This window comes from Nycticebus coucang, chromosome 7 (assembly GCF_027406575.1).
Source record: "Nycticebus coucang isolate mNycCou1 chromosome 7, mNycCou1.pri, whole genome shotgun sequence".
Lineage (NCBI taxonomy): Eukaryota > Metazoa > Chordata > Mammalia > Primates > Lorisidae > Nycticebus > Nycticebus coucang.
In genome coordinates, this window is record NC_069786.1 from 119,877,968 (window position 1) to 119,897,996 (window position 20,029).

A 20,029-nucleotide genomic window follows, 5' to 3' on the forward strand; every position below is an offset into this window, starting at 1 on the left:
GTGCAAAGCTCCCCACTTCCACCTCTCCCACACACAGCTTCTGCCTTCAGGCCCAAGCTAAGAAAATGAATCTCCCTTGTTGAGATTCAACAAGAGCTCCAAACTCAAAATCTGTCTTTCTTCAAAGAACTAGTCATCACAGGTTTTAAACGTACTCTAATCATTTGGGCATCTGTTTTGTATCCTCTCCACAGCAAATGCCCCTCACAGCAGAGCATGTCCAAATACTGCTTAATTCCTACGTTCTGTTTTCCTGAAGACTTCCTGGCATTCAATAATCAGTTTCTAACAATAAGGAGTGTTTATTTAAGGGTGCAATCTTACTTGATTAGCTATGGTGTATGTTTTCGGGAGAGTCATCTGAATGTTGTTATATCCATAAGCAATAGCTGCATCTTCTACAATATCGCATGCGTGGATAATGTCAGCTCTGGTCGGAGGGATTTCAATCTCAATCTGATTCCCATCACCTATGACTTCTGACTTTAAATACATCCTGGTCAGAAGCTTAGCAAGATTTTCTGGAGTTTCTCTGAAATAGGAATGCATAAATTTCACTGAATTATTTAAAATATGTATACATTTTGTTTTCAAATATGCTACTATGTAAAATAGTAACCTTGCTTCTTGAGTTCTATCATATACCAGACATCCTAAGTGATGCTTTTTATTCTTAACTTACTCCGAAGGACATCAAAACCTTCTCCAAGCATTCTCTCAAAAAAAATGGAATAGTCTTATGTGGGCTTTGTTCTTGAATTCTCTCCAAGAATAAATAAATAAATGAAGTTTTCAGAGCATACCTGATTCCAACTTTTTTGTTAATTAGATCAGCTCTCACCATCTCCTTTCGGTAAGTTAGTTCCTTAAAGAGAAAGAATTTGAAAAGCTTAAATCATTCTCCAACAGATAAAACTTTAGACTCTAATTGAACTAGATGTTGAGTTTTATTACTCTTCTAAGAATTTGTCCTTATGAGCTACAGACTGAAAATAAACTTGATGTTTCAAAACATTATTATAAAGGAAAAAATTTACATTAGATTCAAACATGAACATTCTAATTGCTAGACAATTTGCACTGCTTAACAATAACACATAGCATAAAATAACTGACATATTTTCCTTTTAAGAGGTCAATCCTCATTCTCTATAGTAAAACCCCACTGCATGATGGAAGTTTTTTAAAAACTTCTAAGAAGTTCCTAAATCCCAGTAAAGATCTTCAGTCTCATCTCATGTGAGCAGGTATATACGACCAGGAAAGAACAATTCAAGTGTCACAATGTACTGCCCATCACACTGAGTCTGAGTGTTATGAAGACAGGCAGGGAAATGCAATGCCGCCCCAAGTCCTGGCTTCTAATCTGCTCAGAAGGCAGTAGAGGTGACAGCATCGTATAAATTGGTACTCACTCTCCTTCGAACAATACGTAACCCTATCCTGTCAGGTTGAGAACAAACGTGTAACGTCCATGCTTTTCAATACCTCTGGAAATAGCTTATGAATATTACTTATCACTGAACTACTCTCAGAAGTATAAATGCCACTAGCAAAAAGATCATACATTTAAAATCTTCTGATGATTCAAGTAAAGGGCAATGGGCCAGAGCCTCCTCAGAACGCAGTGCTCACAGCAGAAGCACAGCATCACCAGAGGCACACTTCAGCTCCTGCTCGCAAGCAGCAGGGACACCAAACCTACTGAAGCCCCGTCTGCAGGTTATCCCTTGATGATGCACAGTAGAGTCTGGGAAACACTGGACTAGATGCTGATGACTATAATTGCAATAACAAACCTTTTCTGAACAGTCGCTGTGAGCTGAGCAGTGATCACGAGAGGACAGTACAAGATGCACATTAAGATAATCTTACTTGATCCTCACAACAGATGTTATTAGTATTCTCATTTTACAGATTACAAATTTGAGCTTTAGATTAATAACTAGTCCCAGGTCAGGCAATGGTAAGCTGCTGAGCCTGAGTAATGCTATATTTCTAATGCATAGAAAAATGCTTATCAGATAATAAGCCTGCGGTATTTAATGAGTGAATGCATGCATAAAGTAACTAACGAACGAATTAATGAATCGATAAACAAATAGAGACAGCCTAATTCCAAAGCACACCCCATTAACCATTAGTCTATCTACCACTTAGCTCTTCCAGTTCTCTTTTTCTAAAACTTTATTTTCTATATACCCTGTTTCCCCCAAAATAAGACATCCTCTGAAAATAAGACCTACCTACAGGAAAGATAAGACGTCCCCTGAAAATAAGACCTAGCGCGTCTTTGGGAGCACACCTTAAAATAAGACACTGTCTTATTTTCAGGGAAACAGGGTAATAACAAAAAACTAGAGAAAGAACGTTCAAAGTGTTTGGAGAAATACTCTACTTCCTGTGAGAAAGAATCAGTCTCCCTCAGAAGATGCTTCTTTGAAAGAACAACCTGAGAAAAGCTGTTCTAATTTAAGATTAAACAAATCAACAAATGCCAAAACACCTGTACAGTACTCCTTTTCAAAAAGTCCATCATTTCAAATTCACGAAAGATCTCTACAGTACAACCAAATGATTTTAAGGAGTTGCCTACATGATGAAAAAAGTGAACAAATTATCAAATATATTTTTCTTTTTCTTCCCCAAAATACATATTCACTGTTATTAACACTTGACAGTTCTTAATGTTAAAGAGAAAAAGAAACTTTTCTCAAATCAGACATATTATTTTAAAATAGACTAAAAAGCTACCTCTGGCTAATACCAACAGCAACTATGGTAACTGTCCAAATGGCCACAAACGTTTCCCCTCTCAGTATCCATGGCCTTGCAAGGTAACACTGTAGATCCTTCCATCAAGAGATGGCATCTATTTCTCCACCCCTCAAATCTAGCCAAGCAACTGGCTTTGACCAATGTGCTTTAAAGGCACTTGAGCGCTAGGCTCGCTCTCTTGCTGCTAGGAACACTGCAACCATCACCATGTAAAAGTCCAACCTCGCCCGCTAGATGATGAGGGGCACCTGCCCCGCTGACTTCATTGCCAAGAAGTAGACATGTGAGTGGGACCATCGGATCACCCGCTGCTAACCAATCAGCCAGCTGACGATGCACATGAGCCATACAGTGGATCAGACCACAAAAACCACCTACCTGACCAAGAGAACCAGGAAGTAAATAAATGGTTGTTGTTTTAAGCCATGAAGAATTGGGGTAGCTTGCTAAATAGCAAAAGCTAATTGATAACAGCTACTAAAATCCAAATCAATTTTTTTTTTTTTATTGTTGGGGATTCATTGAGGGTACAATAAGCCAGGTTACGCTGATTGCAATTGTTAGGTAAAGTCCCTCTTGCAATCATGTCTAATCCAAATCAATTTTAAAAAACTGATACTGCCCATATAATTTAGGTTATATTCTCTACCATTATATATTTATTTTGAATTATAATTAATTCTCAAACAAAATGTTTTTAGGAATGGAGAGGTTTTGATTTGGCAGGTTTCATCAACTTTAAAAGCTACTGAAGTAGGACATAAATTCAATAGGGACTCTACCTAACAAACACAAATGTTATGACCTAATTGTTTATACCCTCATATTAATCTGAAATTAAAATAAATGAATAAATAGTAGAAACTATTAACATTTTAGGCTCTGATTCACTTCATAAATGACAGGGTAATAAGGAAAAGTTCAAAGGAAAAAAAGCTCATCAAAGAACAGTCTCACTGAATCAAAACCACAACTAAATGACCACAGTACTATTTGTTTTGTTTTAAAATGGCCATCTTCATATCAAGTCATGTTGGGTTTAGATTTTTTTTACCAAGACTCTGTGTCTTGACAGTATCTGTGCTAACTACTAAATTCATCTTATTAAGACATTTGCAACTATTTATTAGTTACAGTGATGTCTTTTAGCAACCGTTAACTCAAGTGTAAATAGACTAATTAGGTTTGGAGAACTGAGTAAATCGTAAAAAAATTAGGGCTATAAAGTACCCAGTTAGTGAGTTCTATTGTTCTACCGCACAATTATGGTAATTATGATTACAATTTACTAAATATTTTCAAACTTCTAGAAGCACAGATTTTGAATGTTCCCAACACACACAAAAAAAAAATGATAAATGAGATGCTGGATGGTGATCACTACCATCCAGCTACCTCATGGTGATCAATACATATTGGATACATGTATTGAAATATCACACTGTACCCCGTAAGTATGTGCAATTCTTAGCTATCGATTAAAAATAAAAACATGGCCAGGTGCAGTGGATCACATCCTAGCACTCTGGGAGGATGATATGGAAGGATCCTTTGAACCCACGAGTTGGAGATCAGCCTGAGCAAGAGTAAGACCCCATTTCTACTAAAATTAGAAAATCAGCCGGGTGTCATGGCACACACTAGTCCCAGTCACTCAGGAGGCTGAAGCAGGAGGATTGCTTGAACCTAGGAGTGTGAGGTTGCTGTAAGCTAAGCTGCAGACATGGCACTCTAGCCTGGGCAACAGTGTGAAACTTTGTCTCAAACAAATATACAGAAATAATTTATCCAGTTAATTAGTTAATAAGAGAATGAATCATCGGAATTACGGCTGTACAATACTGTACTGAAATGTGTTGACAAGTGAAGTCAGACTGTGTGAATTTAAATCCTAGCTCCACCACTTAATAATAATAAGCAAGATTCTTAACTTTTCGATCCGGAAAAAGCACAATAATAGCACTTGCCCTTACACAGTCCTGTAAGGACTGAATCCATGTAAAGTGCGTGGCACCGGACCTGGCTAGATAGTTGAGTGGATGGATGGAGAGAGCACAAGCACTCTACAGCCATCACTACTAATATGCCATCACAAGCACTCTACAGCCATCACTACTAGTATTCTTGCTATCACAATCATCAAGTCATTTCTTAAGTACTTACTGGAAAGGTATATAACTTTCCATTAGGAAAAACTACTTCTGCTGCTTCAACTCTGAAAAACAAAAAGCCAGAAATAAAAAAGGTAAGGAAAAAAATGCACCACAAATTCTAGATATGTTTATGGTTAGCAAACCTTTCATTTGGTCTTCAACTACAGCTTCAGCACATTCAATCTATCACATTCCAATGCTGTTTGGATTAATCTTCCTATATTATATATAGTCTACCATTTCATCTACTATGGCTCCCATGTTCCTTCGAGCAGTGCTCACTTAAAACATTTCCTTCCCAGGACTGCAAAACATGCGTCCTCTATGAATTTCTTGCCAATACTAATATACACATTCCAGGACTTACGAAAGCAGGCAGTGTGTTACACACCAGAAGCCAACTGATACAACTACTAAAATGCAAGTCCATTTTAAAAAACAGTACTATCCATATAATTAATACTCTAGAATAAACTATGATTCTAGTATACTTAAAGTAAGAGTCATATAGATTTGTTAAACAATTTTTTTAATTAAAAATGTGCTTTAGGGCAAGGTACTATAGCTCATGCCTAAAATCCCAGCACTTTGGAAAGATGAAGTGGGAGGATCACCTGAGGCCAGGAATTTAAGACCAGCCTGGGGAACATAGTGAGACCCCCATCTTTACAGAATATTAAAAAAGATTAGCCAGGCACGTAGTCCCAGCTACTTGGGAGGCTAAGGCAGGGGGATCACTTAAGCATAGCACTTAAGCTTCAGTGAGCTATGACTATGCCACTGCACTCAAAGTGAAACCCTGTCTATCAAAAAGAAAATAAAAGGCTTTGGGGAAAATATAGTAAGTAACCTTACTAATACTGTACATATGGAATACATACTTTGCTTTTACATATGTGCATCTCTACCTCTGCTTAGCTGTTCTTTTTGCTGTTTTTCCTTCTTTACATTCTATAATCCAATGATCCCAAAATATGGTTTAAATTTCATTGCCTCCATGAGGCTTTCCAAGATTGCTTCAGCTGGCAGCAACTTGCCCTTACAACCAGAAAATTACCAAAACCTTTTCAAGTACTTGTTGCTTTTTACTTTGCACCTTATTTATGCACATTTTATCTCCCTGAACAGGTTATATGTTCTAGTTACAGGAACCACATTTTGCATCTTTACATTTAGCACAAGGTCTTAGTGTGCTGCCTTCTGAACAGGAGGCCATCAGGAAAGGCACTGAATGAACTTACGTGAATTGATTCTCACAATATTCACTGAACATGGTGACAATAATATCAAGAACTATTTTTGCCTGCAAAGAAACCAAAGAAATATTATGGTAGTCTATAAATATACTCTTCACTCAGATAGAAATAAATTAGTACTTAATATAATTTAGTTCCCCAGACATCTAAAAATGGACTTTCACATAATGCATTCTAAGGAAGTGGGATAAAGACGTGTGTGTGCAGGCCTGTCCTTATCTTGACATGTTCTGCATTTGTGCAGTTCTCTGAGAGTCACAATCCACGCCTGAGACAAATCATTTCGTTTCCCCCAACCCCAACCGCAACCTCAGTTTTACTGTTTCAGGAGAGACAAATGGCTACTTACTATAATAAATCTTACCAATCTAGTAAGTCTCTGAAGACAGATTTCTTGAATCCTAACTCACTAACTTACTAGAAGTATGACTTTGGGCAAGCTAGTTTTCTTGTCTGTTAAGTGGAGATAATAAAGGTTCCTATCTCATTTGGTTGTGATAAGGATTAAGTACATTAATATATATAAAACATGTAGAGCAGAACCTGGTATATAGTAAGGGCCATATAGAATTGTAAAATAATTTTTCTAATGGAAAAATAAATTTTAGAAAAAAATATAGTAACCTTATTAGGATTTATGCTTTGCTCTTATACATAGGCTTCAGTAAAGATACCAAGATCTGTAAATGCATGAATTAAATTTTTTAAAAACTTTTTTGGGAAAGCAAAATGACTCATGCCTGTAGTACTAGCATTCTGGGAGGCTGAGACAGGATTACTTGAGCTCAGGAGTTCATGATTGGCCTGAGCAGGAGCAAAACACTGTCTCTACTGGAAAAAAAAAAAAAAAAGAAAGAAAACTTAGCTAGGCTCTTATAATCCCCAGCTATTGAGGAGGCTGAGGCAAGAGGATTAGTTGAGCCCAGGAGTTCGAGATTGCTGTGAGCTATGATGATGCCACTGTACTCTACCCAGGGCAACAGAGTAAAACTCTGACAAAGGCTTCTGCAGCAATCCAATCCAACAAATGTACTGACTAAAAATGAATGAACAACTAGTATTCTACACATTCTAGATATCTCTGTGTGCATAAACCCTTTATCAATAGGCTAAGTGAAATTTCTTTAAAGTCAGTTCATTTTTTTAACAAAAAACTAAGTATATGAAGGGACCAAATTATTCATCATTTAAATTAAGCCAACTAAAACAATGTATACAGCTCTTGTAATAGTCCTTATTGCAGTCTTTGTTTTACGGTTATGTATATGGCTAACTCTCTCACTAGACTAGAAGTACTCACAAGTCAAGAAAAATGTAACTATTAAATTCCTGGCCTGGGAAAGACAACAGGGGGTCATTAAACATTTGTTTAATAAATGAAAGCCCAAAACTAAAGTACGGAATATCTATATCTTCTTAATGTTCTAAATTTCTAAAATATCTTCCCACCTATATTTTAGATTTTACTCAGAGTCCTGGCCCGAAAGTAAAAATCTATCCTACGTGATAGAACAAAAATAGAAGCTCTATTTACCTTAGTGAAGTCAGTTCCTGTACATTCAATAAATACATTCTTAGTATTTACTGTTATTTTGGAATGATTCCCTGTAATGAACATAAAACAACCAGTTTCAGAAATAAAAGGGCACTGTACAGCTCAACAAAACAGAAATTACATTTCAGAACACAGTATAAACTAACACCAAAGAAAGAAGGGGATTTGCAACTTTTATTTTATGCCCCCATTGTGAGTTAGAGAATAAAGATAAAAATAATAACAAGCCTTTACTGAATGCATATAATGTGTCAGGTACCATGCCAAGCACTTAACATAGGTTGTCTTATCTAACCTTCACCACAACTCCATATTCTAATAGCTCACAACAGACTAAGTCAAAGAGATTGAGCTACTTACCCATGATCACAAGAAACAAAGCTAAGACTTGGGTCTAGATTTGATTAACCCATGTTCTTTTTTTTTTTTTTTTTTGTAGAGACAGAGTCTCACTTTATGGCCCTCGGTAGAGTGCCATGGCCTCACACAGCTCACAGCAACCTCCAATTCCTGGGCTTAAGCGATTCTCTTGCCTCAGCCTCCCAAGTAGCTGGGACTACAGGCGCCCGCCACAACGCCCGGCTATTTTTTGGTTGCAGTTTTGGCCGGGGCCGGGTTTGAACCCACCACTCTCGGTATATGGGGCCGGCGCCTTATCGACTGAGCCATAGGCGCCGCCCTAACCCATGTTCTTAACTGCTGTAACTACTACAGTCCGAGATCCCCAGAACACTTTGCTTCCCCCTATAAATCAGCTAAGCCTCCTCACTTCCAGAAAGGAAAACATCCCTGGTTTAGACATCATTAAATTTTGTAAATACATTCAAATTGCCCCATAAAACAGCCTTTAAAAAAGAAATGAAGAGGGCAAAATTTAAATTAAATGTTTTAGTTTAACTATAAAACTACAATAAAACAGTCTGACTTTGCATTTAACCAAGTGAACTACCCTTTGGAAGACTAGAACAGAACCCAAAATCTATATTTATAAATGTATGAACATTTATAGGTTACATAATAATTACCAGTAAAATGCTGCCGAATAAATGAAAAAACATTAAAATAAAATCAACAAGGCCTGAGCTTCTCAGATTAAGAGTTATTTGATTTGATTCAGCCAAGTCTACTGAGAATTTTACAGAAACGTGTGAGAGTAAGAGGGAACGGCAAATACCAAGATGCTTATAAGTAACTCACCATTGATGATTGGAGGCATTGAAAGGACAACACCATTGCTATCATAGATAACTGGGTACAAGGGTTTATTTTCAATGATATGCAAATAATGTTTAAGGTGGTTGTCAGTCTGAAAACAAAAGTCAAATAAAATTATTTATTTCTATTGCTATAGTTTACATACCAATGTAATATTTTAAAAGAGGAGAAATTGTCAGAAAAACATTAAAACCGTCTCAAACTCCAGAAACCTCTAAATTCATAAGATTTGCTAACATAAATTTATATTTCAAGATCCTTATACAACCTCATCTCCTGCTGGGGAGAGATGGAAACACAATTGAATCATTTTTCAGAAGTGAAAACAGATTTGAACTGGAATACCCAAAACATCTCAAATAAAACAGATTATCACAAAACTATTTAGATAAATAGGAAGAAATCACTTGCAAATTAGACCAAAGATAACAATAGCTACTTTTTCCAAAATGCCCACTTTTTCTATTTGTTACATACGATTTTAAATGATTACTGCATTCAACTCTAAAATGCTAATAATGGGAGGCAGACAGTTTTAACAGCATTTCCCACCAAAAAAAAAAACCTAGCTAAATCTCAGTCTTTAAAATTGGATGCATTTCATTATATCCAAATACAAAGATTATACTGCAGTGTGGTCTCCTTTAGTGGTTCTCAATCCAAGCAGTACATTTAAATCATCCCAGAGGTTAAAAAAAATAAGAATAAATAAAAGAGAACTATGTCCAAGTCCCACTATAGATCAGATAAATCATGCCAAGCTCAGATACTACTGTTTTTTTTTAAGGATCCATTAGATTTCCTTAATTTCAAGAGTTGACTCTGAAGAAATTTCATAATTTTTACAAAACTACTGCATAATAAAAAAAGATTCTTTACCTTGTAGATGTTCATCAGTTCACAGGCTGTATACTCCTTGCCCTTATTTAGAGGCCTGAACTTGATATCTGAAGGGCGTTTTGCAGTGTATGTAAACGGGCCTGACAAAGTGTCCAAATCATGGGTACCAATAGCAACCAGGGCTCTCTTCCTAACCGTCGAGAGGGCAGGCGAAAGAGAGAGGAAGAAAAGGAAGAGGAGAGAAAGAGATTTGAATATTCCAAAACAGAAATTCTAAAAACAATATAAACTAATTATTTATTTTTTAATTTATTATTATTATTATTTTTGAGATAGAGTCTCACTGTGTTGCCTGGGCTTGAGTGTAGTGGATCATCAAAGCTCACTGCAACCTCAAATTCCTAGGTTCAAGTGAGCCTCCTGCCTGAGCCTCCGAGTAGCTGGGTGTGCACCACCACGACTGGCTAATTTTCTAATTTTTTGTAGAGATGGGGTCTTGCTTGTTGCTCAGGCTGGTCTTGAACTCCTGGTCTCAAGCAATCCTCTCACCTCAGCCTGTCAAAGTGCTGGAATTATAGGAATGAACCACCAGGCTCGGACAGACTACATGTTTCCAAAAAATCATGTTATTTAGTCTTTTCTCTAAAACAACCTATTGCTACTATATGGCATCTTTAGTGGAATAAATTCTCAAAACCATTAAAAATAATAAAAAAAAATTATAAAGCTACTCAAGACATACTATTTCAGTAGCTGAAAAAAATTCCTTACCATTATGATTCCCCAAATACTGTTACTAGAATATGTTCAAAGTCAGCAATTCCTTTACCTTCTTTTAACCTATTTCTTCTTGCCGTCCTCAGGTAAACATCAAATTTTTTGTTAAATTAAAATGAACCACCAAAAATCAAAATAAACTGGCTCAGTGCCCGTAGCACAAGTGGTTACAGCGCCAGCCATATACACCAAGGGTGGTGGGTTCGAACTCAGTCCCAGCCAACTACACAACGACAACTGCAACAGAAACTAACCGGGTGCTATAGCGGGCACCTGTAGTCCCAGCTACTTGGGAGGCTGAGGCAAGAGAATCACGTAAGCCCAAGAGTTTGAGGTTGCTGTGAGCTGTGATGCCAAGGCACTCTACCAAGGGTGACATAGTGAGACTCTCTCTCAAAAAAAATTAAAATAAACTATCACAATGCTGAATTTTCCCAAATTTTCTGTCACATAGCTACATTAGAACTTCAGTAATAGAAAAAATTTATTTTAAGAGCTAAGAATCACAGTTAAATTTTAATGGGTAAGGAAAGTTCAAAAGCTATTAATTTCAGTTGTTGTGCAATTTATCCACAAAGAATTTAACATCATTTTAGAAATTTGCAACAAGTCACAAAATAAGAGGGAAAGAAATAGATGTGGAGATATATAACAGAGGCAGGAAGTGTTAACTTGTATGTGTCCATCAGTTCACAGACTGAAAACTTCATTGTTCATGTGGCAATGGATGGAGTCAGAAAGAGGGTCTTGCCTCAGTATCAGGGACTAAATCAGGCCCAGAAAGAGTGTTGCTTGATCAATTAAACAAAAGAAAGAGAGGCCAAGCCTGGTGGCTCACGCCTGTAATCGTAGCACTCTGGGAGGCTGAGGTGAGTGGATTGCCTGAGTAAAGCAAGACCCCATCTCTACAAACAAAAAATCTAGCTGGATATTGTGGCAGGTGCATGTAGTCCCAGCTACTTTGGAGGCTGAGACAAGAGGATCACTTGAACCCTAGAGTTTGAGGTTGCTGTGAGCTATGATACCACAGCACTCAACCCCAGGACATCTGAGTGAGACTATCTCAAAAAAATAATAAAGAGAGAGAGAGAGAGGAGAGATAGAAATCAATGAAACCAAAAGCTATTTTTTAAAAGATCAATATTGATAAACCTCTAGTCACACTTACCAAGAGGAAAAAAGAAAAGACACAGAAATGAAAGAGGTGACAGCATTATAGATACCACAGATACTAAAAGGATAATAAGGAAATACTATGAACTTCCTACCAATAAATGTAATATCTTAGACAAATGGATATATTCCTTGGAAAATAAAATTTCCAAAGCTCACTAAAGAGGTTAATTAGGATTTACTGATAGGAAAGGACTCTGGCACACCAGAGTATTTGGATCTGTTCTATTCTTCCCCTTAGAAAAAGCTCAGGAGGCCAGGCATGATGGTTCACACGTATAATCCAAGCACTTTGGGAAGCCAAGACAGGAAGATGAGGCCAGAGGATTGCTTGAGGTCAGGAGTTCAAGATAAGTCAACCAAGAAAGAAACTCTGTCTCTGTAAGAAAATAGAAAAATCATCCAGGTGTGGAGGCCTGGGTCTATAGTCCCATCTACTCAGGAGGGGAGTTAGGATTGCTTGAGCCCAGGAGTCTCGGGTTGCAGTGAGGACAATGATGCCACTGCACTCCAACCAGGGCAACAGAGTGAGACACTGTAAAAAATAAATAGTAAATAAATAAGAAGAAAAAGAAAAGAATAAGCTCATAATCTCTGGAAATGCCAAATAAAACAGAGCATAAAGTTGAATTAATTGAGGAAATACCTTCTAACTTAGATTAAAACAGATTTAAATAAAGTATGTCCAGATAAATGATCTGGCTCTTACTTAGCTATACCTATGCTTGTCAAAAATCATTTTATTCTTTATGTTCAAATCATATTGAAATTTGTATTGTTTTGTTTAATAATGACATACTAGAAAGTCAATGTAGACCCTTTTTAAGAAAAAGGACTGGGAACAAATGTTACTTGGAATCTGAAAAAACGTTGTTCTACTGAGCAAAGATGGTTTAGGAAAAAGAGACCTCATGAGCTTAACCACAGGTAAGTTTTATTTTTAAACATTTTTTAGCACAGAAGAAAATGTCTAGGTTTCTCTCTATTCAAGCCCATCCCATGTACAGATGCCCCTCCCAGTCTCTACAGTTAGTATAACAATAGCTACTAAAAAGTAAAGCTTCTGCCCAGGCGCAGTGGCTCACACCTGCAATCCTAGCACTTTGGGAGGCTGAGACAGGAGAATCACTCGAGGCCAGGAATTGAGACCTGAGCAACACAGCCAGACCTGTCTCTACAAAAGAAATTTAAAAAATGAGCTGAGTATGGTGGTGCACACCTGGGGCCAAGGTAGGAGGATCACTTGAACACGGAGTGGGAGATGGCAATGTGCTATGACACCACTGCATTCTAGCTTGGGCAACAGTGAGACCTTGTCTCAAATAACTAAATAAATAACAAAGCAAAAAAAAATTCTTTTTCCTATTTTTATTCAAATCATACATAACATCATACCTTTGAATCAACCCAAGATAACTTATATTAACATATTTCAGTACCAACATCAAGAAATTTGATATGCTAGCTAAATCCTGAGGTTTCTGATCATCAGTAAATACATAGTTTCCACTAGGGTTTTGGAAATACTTCAATTAGTTCAAGGACTCCTAGTGGACCTTCCTTGACCTTCCGGCATTCAGGAATTACACAGGTTTGAAGACCACATACTGAAAGGAGCTGAGCGAGAAATGACGTATAGTAAAGACAGGATAAGTAAAACTCAGTCATTTAAATTCAAATTTTATCTGTCAATTTATAGTTATATTCACTCAAAAAGTGAGATCAAGCCAAAATTTTATTTTCATTTTTATTTGTTTATATATTTTTTTTGAGACAGAATCTTTCTATGTTGCCCTTGGTAGAATGCCTTGGCGTCACAGCTCACAGCAACCTCAAACTCTTGGGTTTAAGTGACTCTCTTGCCTCAGCCTCCCAAGTAGCTGGGACTATAGCCGCCTGCCACATTGCCTGGCTATTTTTTTTTTTTATAGTTGTCATTGTTGTTTGCCAGCCCCGGTATATACGGCCAGCGCCCTAACCACGAAGCTACAGGTGCCAAGCCTATTTTCATTTTTAAAATGACAGATTATACTTCAAATTATCAGATTACTTAGCATAATACACTACTGATTTGAACCAAAAACAAAGAACCACCCCAGAAAAGTCTCTAGATAATTCTTCCCTACCTAGCGTTCAAAATAGGTCTCCTGTTTCTCCATGCACATACACTATGTATAAGCAGTGACACAGATCTGCCTGGTAGAGCAAAGTTCAACGCTTATTACCATTACATACTATTAATTTAGAAATGCTTTGGAAAAAATCTGCAGGGGAAGAAAGGAAGGAGAGATGGATAACGGGAAGGAAGTAGAAGTGAGACGGAGACGAGAGAAAAGAGAAGGGAAGGAGAAGGGGAGGGAGGGAAGAGGGGAACGCAAGGAGAAAGAGGACGAGAAGATGCAAATACAAACCTGCAAATATTCTGATGTAATTTCTCTTGAAGTTCAATGAAGCTGTCATATCGATCTTTAGTAAACTTTATATTTCGGAGAACCGCTGCCACAGCAAAGGGGCGTAGTTTAGCCGTCTGAAATTCACAATTATCATTATCATTAGAAACAGGCCTTTCTTTGTACTAACAGCCTGTTATGAAAAGGCAGCTGCATCTTGACGCTGCCATAAATTTTTATTTATACAAGTATATATTCATTTATTTGGTCAACAAGTAATAAAATTAAATGGTAAACAAGAAACATGGAATTTACCTTCTAGTATTCATGGAATTTACATGTTAGTAAGATTTCTGAAAATCTACTAAATAATTGAGGAAAAAACAATCTTTCGTTTGTTCACAGTTCATATTTTTACTGAAACAATCCTCCAAAAAGTTTATCTTTGAAAATGTTATTAATGTACTAGAGTTTAGGCCAGGTACAACGGCTCACACCTATAATCCTAGCACTCTGGGAGGCCAACGTGGGAGGACCCCTTGAGCTCAGGAGTTTAAGACCAGCCTGAGCAAGAGAGAGACCCCGTCTCTACTAAAAATAGAAAAATTAGCCAGGGGTTCTGGTAGGCACCTGTAGTTCCAGCTACTTGAGAGGCTAAAGTAGGATGATCACTTGACCCTAGGAGTTTAAGGTTGCTGTAAACTAGGCTGATAGCATGGCCCTCTAGCCTAGGCAACAGAGTAAGACTCTGTGTCAAAAAAAAAATTAAAAACTACAGTTTAAATAATTATATCTCAAATGTGCTTTAAATATGTATTTGGATATTATGTTCCAAACTTTATATAAGGTGCCTTGTCCCCTTATTGGTTTAAAAAAAAAAAAACTGACAATTTTAAAGAGCTAGACACTCTTATATACCCATTTTAGCAAATGATCAAAGAAAATCACACTTGGCAAAAGGGTCAGCTTTGCTCCTTTTTCTCCCCACTATACACACATACACACAAAAGATATTTTTTGAAAGGAAAATAAGAATATGTCCTTATTACCTCTTCTGTGATAATCAATTTCTGGATTTTTCCATTAGGCATTAGCCGTTTATACACTGGTGCCTTTATCCTAAAATAATATTAAAATGCATGTACTCATAATTAATCAAAACATTTGATAACTAATTATGCTCTATAGTATATACGAGCAATATATAAAATGAACAGAATTAGGACAATGGGTTGAGTTACAAGTCAAATTTAGCTGAATATTTAAAAACAAAACCAAACTTTGTAACATTTAAGTTGTCCAAAAATGGTATACGATGCCTCAACGTAATGTGTTTCCTATCACTGGAGTCTCAGCAGAGGCTTTAAAACCATTATTTAAGCAACTGTTTGAGGGACATTTAAGACCCTCTGGCTGAGGGGCTAGATTAGCTAACATTTAAATTTTATTCCAATCATGAGATTTTGAGCTTCTAAAAAATGGGTTATTAAAAATACAGATTGCGGCAGCAACTGTGGCTCAGTGAGTAGGGCACCAGCCCCATATACCAAGGGTGGCAGGTTCAAACCCGGCCCCGGCCAAACTGCAACAAAAAACAGCTGGGCATTGTGGTGGGCTAGTCCCAGCTACTCAGGAGGCTGAGGTAAGGGAATCGCCTAAGTCCAAGAGCTGGAGGTTGCTGTGAGCTGTGACGCCATAGTGCTCTACCAAGGGCGACACCAGCAAAACTCTGTCTCTAAAAAATAAATAAATAAATAAATAAATAAAATAAAATAAAATAAAAAAACAGATTCCCTAGTCCCATCTGGACCTGCTGAATCAAAAAAGTCAAGACGGTGTACTCTACAGGCATCTCCAGAGAATTTGCATCATCAAAAGAAGCTGGGAACTACTGTTTTAAGGCAGTGGTTCTCAAACTTCAGTCTGCCTACAATGGGGCATATAGTCTGACTGAACAGGTGTTGGGTGGAGGCAAAGATTCAGCATTTCTAATAAGCATTCAGGTGACCCAAATGTTGCTGGTTCACTTTAAGTAGCAAAGATTTTAAGTTGCTTTCCTAATTCCATCTGAGGTGGATTTCCAAAATAAGTTGTCTATTGGAAATACACATTACGATGAGGCAATTTTTGGAAACACACTCTAAGGAGTTATCCTTAATCCTGAAATATAAACATCTGATTGTCACATAGGAAACCAACTGGGTCAACTCCAAAATTTTAACCATCCTTAACCAAAAGCCTCATCATCATCATTTCACCGACACTCATCACTCATTTCAAGCCTCATAACTTCAGAATGCAGCCCATCAGCCAGAGGCTCTTTTGCAATTGACCAGATAACATGTAATCTAAAACCAAAACCAAAAATAATTATTTTTAATAGTTATTTTTTTCACTTCTGTCCCACCTTATATATTCATTACCTTCTATATTTATTACATGAAGAGTTGGAAAGGGTCTGAAAAATCTTTATAGATTAGAAGATTGAAGCAGAAACAGCCAATTAACTTGCTCAAGATCATGCAGCCATCATAAGATCTTCAGTTTTCTAGTTAGAAAGCTCCACTCTTGAATTGCCTTAGATTCTTAAGGTAAAAGCATGTAAACTTCTGCTATCTCTACTTTTCCTCTCAATCTTTAACAAATCCACTGAACTGTCTGTTCCAATTATATATGTATATCATATATATATTAGGGAAATCACACAATGAATTTTTTAAAAAGCATAAAATCATTTGCCACCAGTTTTCATATGCTCCCAAAATGACAGACTCAATATGCACATAAATTTTCAGGTCAGTAAAATCTACATGAACCTTTACACAACAAGTTTTTTTCTAGAAACTTAAAAAATGGTTGCTGATAATCGCTAGAAAAAAAAAATCCAGCTTAGCAAAGTTTTTAATGAATATATTTCCTTCCTTACCTTTCTTTGAAGACCTGAAGTCCTCGAACCAATCCTTCCAGACACAAGAGATCATATCTATTGGCAGGGACGTCAATTTTATAAAGAACAACATCAGAAGCGCCCTGTGCTTTTACATTACCTTGTTCCTTACTGATTATTTCCTTCTCAGAAGTCTAAAACAAGCCAAAAAAATTAATAAAATAAATTTAAACTCTTTTTAAAATGTAGAAGTTGTCATCCCTAGAAGGTAGTAACTACATTATACATATTCTTTTCTGGAAAACATGAGTTTATTATAATCACAACAAAAGTTGGGGGGAGGGGGATTGGTGTGCTTCCACCTAATGGACACAATATAAGGTTATATGGCACACCTCCTGGGTGTGGAACATACTACAATGGGGGTTTTACCTAACAAATGCAAAGATGGTAACTTAATTGTTTATACTATCATATTAATATGAAATTTAAAAATACATATATACTAAATGTTATATAAATATGTTATAATCACAGCAGATACAAAAGTACTCCAACATTCCCTGAGTTTGGACATCTAGCATCCTCAGTTATTCCACAAGTACACAAATCCATCCAAAACAAGAGTCAAATGATGGCCCAAATCAGGCCTGATACCTGTTTCTGTAAATAAAGTTTTATTGTAACACAGAACTATTAATTTACACACTGCAACAGCTGAGTGGTAGCAGAGAATACAGAGCCTGCAAAGCCTAAAATATTTACTATCTTGCCCTTCACAGGAAAGGTTTTCCCATCTCAATCTAAAAGTTCACAGGGAAAACACTACCAAGAAGGCCAGGTGCAGTGGCTCATGCCTGTAATCCAAGCACTCTGGAAGCCCGAGCCAGGTGGGTTGCTTGAGCTCAGGAGTCCAAGACCAGCCTAAGCAAGAGCAAGAACCCGTCTCTACTAAAAATAGAAAAATTGAGGCAAGAGGATTGCTTGAGCCCAAGCGATTTGAGGTTGCTATGAGCTATGATGACACCATGGCAATCTACCCAGGGTGACAAAGTGAGACTCTTCTCAAAAAAAAAAAAAAAAATACCACCTGAAACATAAACAACACAGGTGTCAAAGAGGTAAAATAAAGATGAATGATCAAATACAAGAAATGCAACTTCTTATAGGATCATAACTCTCTAAAAGCTAAATCCTATGAACTCTCAAGCCCATATGAGAATGAGTGCTAAATTATAAACACAAATAAATAACATTCAAAGGGACCATCAGAAACTATGATAAAAATTAGAAGGGAAAATAGGTCCAATGGGAAGTAATCTAGTGACAGCAAAGGTGTCACAATGCAGCAGAATGAGAGCAGCCAAGAGGGAGAAAAGAAGCACCACTAGAATAATAATTTTTAAAGCAGGTGGCAAAGAGCTTAGAATACTTCGATCACCACATTACAGCGGACAACAACAGATCATCTTAAGGTAACCATTGACAAGAAGTTAAGTTTTAATCCCTAAGATTGCTATAACAGGGAACTGTAAATATACTTAAGAAATTTTCAATCAAAATGATGAAAAGTTGTATTCCAGTTGTCAATGTTACCTGTTAGTTATTTGGAAACCCCCTTAACCAGAATTCCACTACTTCTCCCACCAATGACCTCCTAAAATGTGATGGAGTTCTGGAAAAATATGTAATGATTTCAGTTTCATGTGATGCTCTTCCACCATCATAATATGAGTTCAAATTATTGCACAAGAATTATACACTTGCACAGTATGCAGAGGGACTCGCTTTGGGGCACTAAGCCTTATATGCCCAAGTCACCCTTGAGGAAGCCACAGAGGCCCACACAATGCTGGCGCTGTGCCATCTGGTACCAAGCCCCAAACAACTCTACCCTTTCGAAATTTAGGAGACAAATTTTTTAAATTAGGGAAAATTAAAAAACGAGAAAGAAGAGGAAGAAGAGGACGAAGGCCAGGAAAGAGGAAAAGAGAATGAAGGGTCTGGAGAGAGGCAGAAAGAGCAGACAGAGGACAAATTAGAATGTAAATAGTGTTCAAAGGGGGGATCAATAAAGTTAGTGCTTTTTAGTAAAGACAGCAGAGTCACCCCCAGGTGATAGCAGCTGAACATAGCAGTCCCCTTATCAGCAGGGCATTATGTTCCAAGATGCCCAGTTGATGCTCAAAACTTCAGATAGTACCAGATCCTATATAAACTGCTTTTTGCTATACATACATACCTGTGATAAAGTTTTATTTATAAATTAGGCATAGTAAGAGAGTAAGAATAACTAATAATAACATAATAATTATAACAATATTCTATAATAAATTAGTTACGTGAATGGAGGGGTGCGTATCTCTCAAAATATCTTACTGTACCACACTCATCTATTTTCAGACAGCAGTTTCCCATGGGTAATGGAAACCACGGAAACAAAATGGCAGATAAAGAGGGACTATTGTAAAAAAACACCTAACTCTGCAAAAAAACCAAAATAACACAGCAGCTTAAATCTTCTTTCAATTTCACTATCTCAATTCATGCAAAGACCGTACGTGAAGACTGGGTTTGTTAGTGTCACCTGACACACATCTTACAAAAATCAAAAACTATGTAAATTTCAGAAGGGATCTATATAGATCATATAATCCAAATCCCTTATTTCACAAAAGAAAAGGAGGCCCAAACAGGCAAAATAACTGTCCTTAGTTACATAGCTGGTAAATTCAAATTTTCTGACATTCAGTCCAGCAATCTTTGGTATTATATAACTTCAAACATAGCTCTGAAGTGTAGGTATACTAATAGCAACTTACAAACTAGAAATCTCAGCCAATTTCTCAAGCTAGAAATACTCATGAATATAAAGATTATCTTTCTGTAACATTAGTGGAGCAATAGGAAAATAAGGCAAGATAATGTACATTTTGTTAGCCTGAAGATCTTTTTTTTAACCTTATACCTAAGATAGTGTAATAAAACACTGAATAGGCCAGGGG

At 36.9% G+C, this 20,029-nt stretch overlaps 1 protein-coding gene across 2 annotated transcripts in view; it reads right to left on the bottom strand.

Moving 5' to 3' along the window:
* The window catches only part of FARSB (phenylalanyl-tRNA synthetase subunit beta), a 71,773-nt gene that overhangs the window by 43,639 nt on the left and 8,105 nt on the right, over positions 1-20,029 (bottom strand). The window contains exons 3-12 of one of the 2 annotated variants that reach the window (XM_053597112.1): positions 17,064-17,218; positions 15,187-15,256; positions 14,159-14,274; positions 9,837-9,987; positions 8,940-9,048; positions 7,722-7,792; positions 6,173-6,234; positions 4,942-4,993; positions 804-865; positions 325-532 (exon numbers count right to left, since the gene is read on the bottom strand). In XM_053597112.1, the coding sequence (XP_053453087.1) occupies positions 325-532; positions 804-865; positions 4,942-4,993; positions 6,173-6,234; positions 7,722-7,792; positions 8,940-9,048; positions 9,837-9,987; positions 14,159-14,274; positions 15,187-15,256; positions 17,064-17,218 (1,056 nt within the window). The remainder of the gene's footprint in view (positions 1-324; positions 533-803; positions 866-4,941; positions 4,994-6,172; positions 6,235-7,721; positions 7,793-8,939; positions 9,049-9,836; positions 9,988-14,158; positions 14,275-15,186; positions 15,257-17,063; positions 17,219-20,029) is intronic. The other variant, XM_053597113.1, reaches the window with a different exon arrangement.